Genomic DNA, 12,489 nt, shown 5'->3' with positions numbered 1-12,489 from the left:
GCGCGATTCGGCCGCTTTATAAATATTTCGAGCGCGCGGGCAGCGGCGGCGTCGGCCTGCCATTATCCCATTAGGGAAGGGCATTACTCACTTAGAATGTGAAGCTATTAGCCGGCCGCACGTAGGTGCGCGGGGCACCACGGACCACACTTGCCTTCGCACTGACAATGACAACCCGCGCGCTCGCCCGATCATCACAACACTTCACGACTTCACTCACCTTTTCCGTCTTCCGTGCCACCACAACAATCCTTTCTGTCCTTCGATAACTGATCGATACGCACCCTCGACACCGTAAACGCAAAGTAAATTACTTTTAATCACCATTCAGCACATAAACGAGCACGGCCGACCTGTTCCACAACAGCCGTCGATTCTTTCCACACACACACACGTAGTAGTTCATGCGGCCGATGCCGTCCGATCGAATCCTTAGGTGACTTCATAAACAAATAACGAAATAACAGGGGTGATTTCACAGTAGAAACACTGGTTTAGCGTAATGCACGTCAGCGCCGCGTCGAGTCGGCGGACGACCGCGGAACTTGGCGACGAGCAACGCTACGTGTCTCTCCCTGTGTGCGTTCGAGGCGAGAGCGAGACGCAATGCCACGCATAGCGGCGCGTGCGAGCGGAACGCGAGACTTTACGAGCCGGCACAAAAGTGTATTGTGAGAGCGCGTAGAGTACGGCCGGCGGCGTCTGTCGCGGATTGATCCATCGAGTGAATAGATAATGATTGTGGCATTTGTTGCGGCATCAGCACAGTCGGCCGCCCATTCATTACAATTATCTGATAGTTAAGCATTGCGAGGTATGGAGAGGTCGTTGGCATCTCGCTACCTCGCGCGCCGTCGCAGACTCATCTCATTACCACCTTCCGAAGGAGTTCGGATTTTCACCTCCATAAAGCTGTAAATACGCAAAAAACAAACAGCATTCAGACTAGTAGAATTATCGAGATGGATGTAATAAAAAGCTGGTATGGTAGTTAGGTACTTAGGTTGCTGGTAATGGAGCACTCGCTATCAATATCAAACCTAATTGAGCGGTGATAAAATAAATGTTCAATAGCTTTCGAAAGTGCGTGACACCCACAAGACTACCGCTCTGAACTGAAATGTCGTAACTCCAAACCATTACGTAGTAATTACAGCTTTTTGGCTTGATTATGATTTAATGGTAAAGCTGCGTTTACATGTTTTGCTTCAAATTAGGAAGATGAAGTGAAGAGCCGGCACACGAGTCACACGACCCATTGATGAAGACGGCCACCAAAGCTCTTGAAAACTCCAGACACCCCTACCCTAACAATATAGCCGAAAAACTACTGCTAAAGAAGATGGCGTTGTACGGCGCCATGTTTTGTGGTAACTGAGGGTCTACCGCGGAATACGTTGGACGTGTTGCCCCTGTCACACTTACGTACGACTTTACAATTGCGACAGAAAGGCAACATGTCGAACGTGGTTCGCGGTAGGCCCTCTGAATAGTTAAACGTCAAATTTTGAAACTTCGAGCCGTACAGTTGCCGTACACTGCCATTTATATTTACTGTAAAACTCGAAGCAAGAGTTTGTTGGACTTTACAGTCTTTAGCCCCCATTCGCACGAAAGCTTTTTCAACGCGCGTTAAAAAAGCGCTTGAATCTGTCTACACTATACGTAAAGCTAAGCCAATCCAGCCCGGTAGCCATCCGCTACCCCCTGGTGGGTAGGCAGGGGGGGCATCCAAAGTTACACGCCGCCGCGATGTACACATCCAGTACGCCAATGATTCCTTCTCCCGGGGTTTAAAACTTTTCACTGTTAATCCTTTACCAGACTGACAGTTTAAAAATGACAATTGAATGTCAGTCTTACTTATCTAAAATAGAACACATGTTTGAAGTGCCGTATGTGGGAAATATATCCCTTAGCTTGGTAACCGGTTAACCATGGCATCTTTGATTGTAGCCGTATTGTAAAAGGGTAGGTAATATTTTTAAGATGCAGAAGATACACATAAAATTGAAACACATGTTTTACCTGAATTATTTACATTTATTTTAATTTATCTTACAGTAGTGATCGCAACGCAATAAGCTTAACACTACATTTCATAATGGAGTGTCTGATATTCAACGTAAATTATTCTAAATCTTACAATAAATATTAGGTAATTGGATCTATTAACATCATCTAGACAACGCAATCGTGATCGGAGATGTTTTGAAAAATAATTATTGATAATTCTAAACCCTAATTATTACTGAATTGTTGACAGTCAAATAAAAATTGAAGTTGAAAAATAGTCAATGATTGTGACTTTATATGCCATCATTTTTGGCTAATAACATCACACATCGTTTAAAAATCCGTATCTTACATGTTCACAAGACATAAATAATTTCATTTTAGTATTAACATTAGTAGGTAAGCTCAAAAAATTGAGCAAATCTAAAATGAAACTCGGTACTTCCACTCTCACAACGAACGCAATAAGCGGCAAACAGAGCCCGAGTGCGACCATAAGACTAGCCTAAGCCTTACTTACATTAAGGTACAAGAAACATTCTTTTAATATTTGGTAATAAATAAGGTAATGCAAAAGTAGAAAACCTGCGTAACCGTGCGATGGAACTTGCATCCTGTACTAAATAATTAACTAAAATTTAACAATAGATACTACACTATTCCTCCCAATGTCTTTCAGTCGGGACAAACATTACAATTAATTCAGTCCATGTGAGATTTCACATCACTGCAATACCAACACAAATAGTCTCTTGTTTTAAACTGACATTGAAATCGAGGAAGATTTTTCACCAGCATCCACATATGGTTGATCAATTCAATCCACTGAGAATCAGAATTACGTCCGTTAAAAATATGTAGTTTCACTGCGTTCTATGATAATGAGATAGTAGATACCGGCGCCACACTTTTAACTGGTTCGATTTTATCATCACATAGAACATCATTCGTTACTTGTTTAAATTTACCAGGCTGACATTTCAAACATGACAATCGAATGTCAGTCTAACTGATCGAAAATAGAACACATGTTAGAAGTGCCGTATGTGGGAAATATATCCCTTAGCCAAGGGCGTATTTACCCTTGGCGGATTCGAGCGCCAATCCGCTAAGATTGCATTTTGTTTTTCTTCCTTGACTGTCGGGGCGGCGAAACTTATTGGCCCGGGGCGCCAGTCTTTATTATCGTTCAGAATCCCAACTTTACAGGTAAACTTTTCAGGCACGTAACTAACAACGATTCCCTAGGATTGTAGGTATGGTGATCCCACGTTTCTGCTGGTGAGTCAAGTAGTTGATTGTGTCCTCATGCGTGGCGTACGCCGGGGCCTACTGCGAGGGCAGCACGGGCACCTCGGGGTAGCTGGGCTCCTGCTCCTCGTCGGAGGAGTGGCCGCTGGCGTACGAGGGGCGGCCACTCTTCTCCCTCAGTCAGTACCTGCCGAAACATATCGTTACTTAACATTGATATGATTAATGGTGGAGTTTTATGTCCAGTTTACCCCTTGATTTTTCAAAAATACTTTATTAAATGTCTAAAAGCACACAAAATAATCTGTCTTGTTCCGATTCTCAGGTTAAATGTCAATAAAATGATGCTAAAATCTCTGATGTTTCATTGTAAATCTATGAGTTCCTCGGACATCTATCTTGTAACCAAACAGAGTTAATCATAGTTTTGGGCCAAGATAACGCCTAAAGTTACCTGTAAAATAAGTTTAGAAAAGGAAATGTGTGTAAACAGCAGTGCAGGGTACAGTGGTACAGGAGCAGGGACTTATCGGCAGGAACGATCAATATCAAGTTTTGAATTCCAATTTAGGCCACAAGAAGATAGGCCATTTAATGCGGCCGTTTCCTATACTTCGTTTTTTTATTATTAGAAATAAGGTAAACAATCTTGATGTGTCTTTTTATTGAAAAACACGTTTTAAAAATAAGCCACGGCAATTAAGTAACAATTATGAATCTAATACGATCATTTATATTCTTCTGCTTTCATAAGTAATAGTTACTGGTTTTTAAAAAGAGTTTTTCAATTAAAAGACATATCAAGATCGTTTACCTTCTTGCAAGTTCTTTCTAATGCAAAAAAAAACGAACTGTATGAAGTTACGAGTAAGTAAGCAGTAGAGTTTACCTTCGATATGAATCATGCGAATCCCGGTCCGAGTCGGCGTAGGGCGCCCAGTGCGCGGGCGCCGCGTCGCCTTCCTCACGCTCGCTGTTGTTGCTCGTGCCTGCATATGTTCCTTATTTTAGGGTCCAAATAGCAAGTAGTGGTGCGTCGGAATTGTCTAAGGGTGTATTCCACCTATTCAATTACTTTGTCTCACATTTTGCTTTAATGAGAGAGTGAGACGCACTGACATCAGATAAAGAAATTGGACAGGTGGAATAATCGTATCACCCTAATGAAATAAACGCAAAGAGTTGTTAATTTCGTTACACGGGCATTTTTAAAGTGGTAAACTTTAACAGCGTTTCGGGCATTCAACCAACCGTTATTGGCCGATTTAACATGTAGGTATACAACTATGTAAGTGAAAGTATGCCGGGTCGCATGCACTAGCTACAAGGCAGAAGAAAAATATTTCACAAGAATTTTGGATTTATTAAAATCGGTAATCTCAGTCTGTGACGATGTCGACAAAAGTAATGATCCCAAGGATAGCAACTTCTGACTGAATGATATGTAAACGACACTATAATTCAGTGCACAGTTATTTAGATTTAATTTAGGAGGAAAAAAGCTATTACTACTTTTAAGGTTATAAAATTTCTAATGTAAAAAAAAACGGGGTTTAGGTATCCGGGGGTAGGCTCACACTGGTCGACGGGCGTGATGGAGAGGTGGGACGGCGTGGCGGGCAGCGGGTCGGCGGCGGCGGGCGAGGCGGGCGCGGGCGGCGACGGCGAGTCCAGCGAGATCACGCCGCCCGCGCCGCCCGGCGACCGGTAGCCCGACGACGACACCGCCTCCACGCCTGCCACACGGACACATACACATTACTATCACTCTGAAACTCACACTTTTGTAATAGTTACATGATGATGTAGTATAGTCACAGTTCATACACAGCTGCTATCAGCTGATACGCTTGATACCTATCTCCCATATATTAATGATAACATTGCGTCGTTGACTACACAACTACTTTTACTCAAAGTACTCAACTTTTTACTTTTAGGGTGGTATTCCACCTGTCCAATTTCTTTGTACAAATCTCATTGCGTCTCACTCTCTAATTTAGCAAAAATGTGAGACGCAATACGCTTTGGACAAAGAAAGTGGATAGGTGGAATAGCACCACCAGCACGACGCGTCTCATGCGTGATCGGTTTGGAACGCACGGTCCAACAGAGTGCACAACGCGCGCGTACCGTCCGCATTTGCGAGCCACGATAGATGCTAGTCCGGGAGCTGGCTGCATGAAACAAACCTCATCAAAAAATAGAATATACCTACCCTGTAGAGGTACCTGACATTTAGTAGCTTCCAACGCACTTGGTCGGCCTAGGCTTAACCTGGCAGATTTTGTACAAATGGCAAAAACGTTGGACAAAAATTCATCAAAAAAAACCTCATCGAAAAATAGAATGAAACTTGTATGGTAGGATACCTGACCTTGAGGACAGTAAAAAAAAAGTGGTCGGCCTCACCTTAGCCTGGCAGTTTTTGCAGTCCGACCAGATTTATTGGGTCACGTGAGAGCTACAATTTACCTCATCGAAAAATAGAATGAAACAAACGGATTATAATAGCTAAAATAAGCCTGTCCACGTATGTCTTGGTCGGCCTCACCTTAACCTGGCAGTTTTTGCAGTCCGACCAGATTTATAAAAAAAATCATCAAAAATTTTTTATCGAAAAATCGTATGAAACTTGTATGGTACGATAGCTGCCTTTGAGGACAGTAAAAAAAAAGTGGTCGGCCAAATCCTGTGTTGGCAGGTTCCTGTGTCCGACCAATTTTGTGGTACCACGTAAGAGCTACAATTTACCTCATCGAAAAATAGAATGAAACAAACGGATTATAATAGCTAAAATAAGCCTGTTGACGTATGTCTTGGTCGGCCTCACCTTAACCTGGCAGTTTTTGCAGTCCGACCAAATTTATAAAAAAAACATCAAAAAATTTTTATCGAAAAATCGTATGAAACTTGTATGGTAAGATAGCTGCCTTTGAGGACAGTAAAAAAAAAGTGGTCGGCCAAATCCTGTGTTGGCAGGTTCCTCTGTCCGACCAATTTTGTGGTACCACGTGAGAGCTACAATTTACCTCATCGAAAAATAGAATGAAACAAACGGATTATAATAGCTAAAATAAGCCTGTTGACGTATGTCTTGGTCGGCCTTACCTTAACCTGGCAGTTTTTGCAGTCCGACCAAATTTATGAAAAAATCATCAAAAAATTTACATCAAAAAATCGTATGAAACTTGTATGGTACGATAGCTGCCTTTGAGGACAGTAAAAAAAAAGTGGTCGGCCAAATCCTGTGTTGGCAGGTTCCTGTGTCCGACCAATTTTGTGGTACCACGTAAGAGCTACAATTTACCTCATCGAAAAATAGAATGAAACAAACGGATTATAATAGCTAAAATAAGCCTGTTGACGTATGTCTTGGTCGGCCTCACCTTAACCTGGCAGTTTTTGCAGTCCGACCAAATTTATAAAAAAATCATCAAATTTTTTTTATAGAAAAATCGTATGAAACTTGTATGGTAAGATAGCTGATAGCTAAAATTGGTCGGACAGAGGAACCTGCCAACACAGGATTTGGCCGACCACTTTTTTTTTACTGTCCTCAAAGGCAGCTATCGTACCATACAAGTTTCATACGATTTTTTGATATAAATTTTTTGATGATTTTTTCATAAATTTGGTCGGACTGCAAAAACTGCCAGGTTAAGGTAAGGCCGACCAAGACATACGTCAACAGGCTTATTTTAGCTATTATAATCCGTTTGTTTCATTCTATTTTTCGATGAGGTAAATTGTAGCTCTCACGTGGTACCACAAAATTGGTCGGACAGAGGAACCTGCCAACACAGGATTTGGCCGACCACTTTTTTTTTACTGTCCTCAAAGGCAGCTATCGTACCATACAAGTTTCATACGATTTTTCGATAAAAAAAATTTGATGATTTTTTTATAAATTTGGTCGGACTGCAAAAACTGCCAGGTTAAGGTAAGGCCGACCAAGACATACGTCAACAGGCTTATTTTAGCTATTATAATCCGTTTGTTTTATTCTATTTTTCGATGAGGTAAATTGTAGCTCTCACGTGGTACCACAAAATTGGTCGGACAGAGGAACCTGCCAACACAGGATTTGGCCGACCACTTTTTTTTTACTGTCCTCAAAGGCAGCTATCGTACCATACAAGTTTCATACCATTTTTCGATAAAAAAAATTTGATGATTTTTTTATAAATTTGGTCGGACTGCAAAAACTGCCAGGTTAAGGTGAGGCCGACCAAGACATACGTCAACAGGCTTATTTTAGCTATTATAATCCGTTTGTTTCATTCTATTTTTCGATGAGGTAAATTGTAGCTCTTACGTGGTACCACAAAATTGGTCGGACACAGGAACCTGCCAACACAGGATTTGGCCGACCACTTTTTTTTTACTGTCCTCAAAGGCAGCTATCGTACCATACAAGTTTCATACGATTTTTTGATATAAATTTTTTGATGATTTTTTCATAAATTTGGTCGGACTGCAAAAACTGCCAGGTTAAGGTAAGGCCCACCAAGACATACGTCAACAGGCTTATTTTAGCTATTATAATCCGTTTGTTTTATTCTATTTTTCGATGAGGTAAATTGTAGCTCTCATGTGGTACCACAAAATTGGTCGGACAGAGGAACCTGCCAACACAGGATTTAGCCGACCACTTTTTTTTTACTGTCCTCAAAGGCAGCTATCGTACCATACAAGTTTCATACGATTTTTCGATAAAAAAAATTTGATGATTTTTTCATAAATTTGGTCGGATTGCAAAAACTGCCAGGTTAAGGTAAGGCCGACCAAGACATACGTCAACAGGCTTATTTTAGCTATTATAATCCGTTTGTTTCATTCTATTTTTCGATGAGGTAAATTGTAGCTCTCACGTGGTACCACAAAATTGGTCGGACAGAGGAACCTGCCAACACAGGATTTGGCCGACCACTTTTTTTTTACTGTCCTCAAAGGCAGCTATCGTACCATACAAGTTTCATACGATTTTTTGATATAAATTTTTTGATGATTTTTTCATAAATTTGGTCGGACTGCAAAAACTGCCAGGTTAAGGTAAGGCCGACCAAGACATACGTCAACAGGCTTATTTTAGCTATTATAATCCGTTTGTTTCATTCTATTTTTCGATGAGGTAAATTGTAGCTCTCACGTGGTACCACAAAATTGGTCGGACAGAGGAACCTGCCAACACAGGATTTGGCCGACCACTTTTTTTTTACTGTCCTCAAAGGCAGCTATCGTACCATACAAGTTTCATTCGATTTTTCGATAAAAAAAATTTGATGATTTTTTTATAAATTTGGTCGGACTGCAAAAACTGCCAGGTTAAGGTGAGGCCGACCAAGACATACGTCAACAGGCTTATTTTAGCTATTATAATCCGTTTGTTTCATTCTATTTTTCGATGAGGTAAATTGTAGCTCTTACGTGGTACCACAAAATTGGTCGGACACAGGAACCTGCCAACACAGGATTTGGCCGACCACTTTTTTTTTACTGTCCTCAAAGGCAGCTATCGTACCATACAAGTTTCATACGATTTTTTGATATAAATTTTTTGATGATTTTTTCATAAATTTGGTCGGACTGCAAAAACTGCCAGGTTAAGGTAAGGCCCACCAAGACATACGTCAACAGGCTTATTTTAGCTATTATAATCCGTTTGTTTTATTCTATTTTTCGATGAGGTAAATTGTAGCTCTCACGTGGTACCACAAAATTGGTCGGACAGAGGAACCTGCCAACACAGGATTTAGCCGACCACTTTTTTTTTACTGTCCTCAAAGGCAGCTATCGTACCATACAAGTTTCATACGATTTTTCGATAAAAAAAATTTGATGATTTTTTCATAAATTTGGTCGGATTGCAAAAACTGCCAGGTTAAGGTAAGGCCGACCAAGACATACGTCAACAGGCTTATTTTAGCTATTATAATCCGTTTGTTTCATTCTATTTTTCGATGAGGTAAATTGTAGCTCTCACGTGGTACCACAAAATTGGTCGGACAGAGGAACCTGCCAACACAGGATTTGGCCGACCACTTTTTTTTTACTGTCCTCAAAGGCAGCTATCGTACCATACAAGTTTCATACGATTTTTTGATATAAATTTTTTGATGATTTTTTCATAAATTTGGTCGGACTGCAAAAACTGCCAGGTTAAGGTAAGGCCGACCAAGACATACGTCAACAGGCTTATTTTAGCTATTATAATCCGTTTGTTTCATTCTATTTTTCGATGAGGTAAATTGTAGCTCTCACGTGGTACCACAAAATTGGTCGGACAGAGGAACCTGCCAACACAGGATTTGGCCGACCACTTTTTTTTTACTGTCCTCAAAGGCAGCTATCGTACCATACAAGTTTCATTCGATTTTTCTATAAAAAAAAATTGATGATTTTTTTATAAATTTGGTCGGACTGCAAAAACTGCCAGGTTAAGGTGAGGCCGACCAAGACATACGTCAACAGGCTTATTTTAGCTATTATAATCCGTTTGTTTCATTCTATTTTTCGATGAGGTAAATTGTAGCTCTTACGTGGTACCACAAAATTGGTCGGACAGAGGAACCTGCCAACACAGGATTTGGCCGACCACTTTTTTTTTACTGTCCTCAAAGGCAGCTATCGTACCATACAAGTTTCATACCATTTTTCGATAAAAAAAATTTGATGATTTTTTTATAAATTTGGTCGGACTGCAAAAACTGCCAGGTTAAGGTGAGGCCGACCAAGACATACGTCAACAGGCTTATTTTAGCTATTATAATCCGTTTGTTTCATTCTATTTTTCGATGAGGTAAATTGTAGCTCTTACGTGGTACCACAAAATTGGTCGGACACAGGAACCTGCCAACACAGGATTTGGCCGACCACTTTTTTTTTACTGTCCTCAAAGGCAGCTATCGTACCATACAAGTTTCATACGATTTTTTGATATAAATTTTTTGATGATTTTTTCATAAATTTGGTCGGACTGCAAAAACTGCCAGGTTAAGGTAAGGCCGACCAAGACATACGTCAACAGGCTTATTTTAGCTATTATAATCCGTTTGTTTCATTCTATTTTTCGATGAGGTAAATTGTAGCTCTCACGTGGTACCACAAAATTGGTCGGACAGAGGAACCTGCCAACACAGGATTTGGCCGACCACTTTTTTTTTACTGTCCTCAAAGGCAGCTATCGTACCATACAAGTTTCATTCGATTTTTCGATAAAAAAAATTTGATGATTTTTTTATAAATTTGGTCGGACTGCAAAAACTGCCAGGTTAAGGTGAGGCCGACCAAGACATACGTCAACAGGCTTATTTTAGCTATTATAATCCGTTTGTTTCATTCTATTTTTCGATGAGGTAAATTGTAGCTCTTACGTGGTACCACAAAATTGGTCGGACACAGGAACCTGCCAACACAGGATTTGGCCGACCACTTTTTTTTTACTGTCCTCAAAGGCAGCTATCGTACCATACAAGTTTCATACGATTTTTTGATATAAATTTTTTGATGATTTTTTCATAAATTTGGTCGGACTGCAAAAACTGCCAGGTTAAGGTAAGGCCCACCAAGACATACGTCAACAGGCTTATTTTAGCTATTATAATCCGTTTGTTTTATTCTATTTTTCGATGAGGTAAATTGTAGCTCTCACGTGGTACCACAAAATTGGTCGGACAGAGGAACCTGCCAACACAGGATTTAGCCGACCACTTTTTTTTTACTGTCCTCAAAGGCAGCTATCGTACCATACAAGTTTCATACGATTTTTCGATAAAAAAAATTTGATGATTTTTTCATAAATTTGGTCGGATTGCAAAAACTGCCAGGTTAAGGTAAGGCCGACCAAGACATACGTCAACAGGCTTATTTTAGCTATTATAATCCGTTTGTTTCATTCTATTTTTCGATGAGGTAAATTGTAGCTCTCACGTGGTACCACAAAATTGGTCGGACAGAGGAACCTGCCAACACAGGATTTGGCCGACCACTTTTTTTTTACTGTCCTCAAAGGCAGCTATCGTACCATACAAGTTTCATACGATTTTTTGATATAAATTTTTTGATGATTTTTTCATAAATTTGGTCGGACTGCAAAAACTGCCAGGTTAAGGTAAGGCCGACCAAGACATACGTCAACAGGCTTATTTTAGCTATTATAATCCGTTTGTTTCATTCTATTTTTCGATGAGGTAAATTGTAGCTCTCACGTGGTACCACAAAATTGGTCGGACAGAGGAACCTGCCAACACAGGATTTGGCCGACCACTTTTTTTTTACTGTCCTCAAAGGCAGCTATCGTACCATACAAGTTTCATTCGATTTTTCTATAAAAAAAAATTGATGATTTTTTTATAAATTTGGTCGGACTGCAAAAACTGCCAGGTTAAGGTGAGGCCGACCAAGACATACGTCAACAGGCTTATTTTAGCTATTATAATCCGTTTGTTTCATTCTATTTTTCGATGAGGTAAATTGTAGCTCTTACGTGGTACCACAAAATTGGTCGGACAGAGGAACCTGCCAACACAGGATTTGGCCGACCACTTTTTTTTTACTGTCCTCAAAGGCAGCTATCGTACCATACAAGTTTCATACCATTTTTCGATAAAAAAAATTTGATGATTTTTTTATAAATTTGGTCGGACTGCAAAAACTGCCAGGTTAAGGTGAGGCCGACCAAGACATACGTCAACAGGCTTATTTTAGCTATTATAATCCGTTTGTTTCATTCTATTTTTCGATGAGGTAAATTGTAGCTCTTACGTGGTACCACAAAATTGGTCGGACACAGGAACCTGCCAACACAGGATTTGGCCGACCACTTTTTTTTTACTGTCCTCAAAGGCAGCTATCGTACCATACAAGTTTCATACGATTTTTTGATATAAATTTTTTGATGATTTTTTCATAAATTTGGTCGGACTGCAAAAACTGCCAGGTTAAGGTAAGGCCGACCAAGACATACGTCAACAGGCTTATTTTAGCTATTATAATCCGTTTGTTTCATTCTATTTTTCGATGAGGTAAATTGTAGCTCTCACGTGGTACCACAAAATTGGTCGGACAGAGGAACCTGCCAACACAGGATTTGGCCGACCACTTTTTTTTTACTGTCTTCAAAGGCAGCTATCGTACCATACAAGTTTCATTCGATTTTTCGATAAAAAAAATTTGATGATTTTTTTATAAATTTGGTCGGACTGCAAAAACTGCCAGGTT

At 40.2% G+C, this 12,489-nt stretch overlaps 2 protein-coding genes and 1 long non-coding RNA gene across 3 annotated transcripts in view; 1 reads left to right on the top strand and 2 right to left on the bottom strand.

Moving 5' to 3' along the window:
* Positions 1-447, bottom strand: part of LOC134671829 (zinc finger protein 608-like) — a 175,881-nt gene extending 175,434 nt beyond the window's left edge. The window contains exon 1 of the mRNA XM_063529672.1: positions 221-447. The gene's annotated coding sequence lies outside the window, so the exon portion shown is untranslated. The remainder of the gene's footprint in view (positions 1-220) is intronic.
* LOC134671882 (uncharacterized) overlaps positions 1-12,489 on the top strand; it is a 274,843-nt gene that overhangs the window by 167,633 nt on the left and 94,721 nt on the right. The gene's annotated exons all lie outside the window — the stretch shown is intronic.
* Positions 4,153-12,489, bottom strand: part of LOC134671874 (E3 SUMO-protein ligase PIAS2) — a 33,707-nt gene continuing 25,370 nt past the window's right edge. Inside the window, exons 12-13 of the mRNA XM_063529733.1 lie at positions 4,845-5,003; positions 4,153-4,256 (exon numbers count right to left, since the gene is read on the bottom strand). Coding sequence (XP_063385803.1) covers positions 4,153-4,256; positions 4,845-5,003 — 263 coding nt within the window. The remainder of the gene's footprint in view (positions 4,257-4,844; positions 5,004-12,489) is intronic.

Source organism: Cydia fagiglandana, chromosome 16 (genome assembly GCF_963556715.1).
Source record: "Cydia fagiglandana chromosome 16, ilCydFagi1.1, whole genome shotgun sequence".
NCBI classification, from domain to species: Eukaryota; Metazoa; Arthropoda; class Insecta; order Lepidoptera; family Tortricidae; genus Cydia; species Cydia fagiglandana.
Note: the sequence above shows the minus strand (reverse complement) of the source record. Positions and strands in the feature narration are given on the sequence as shown.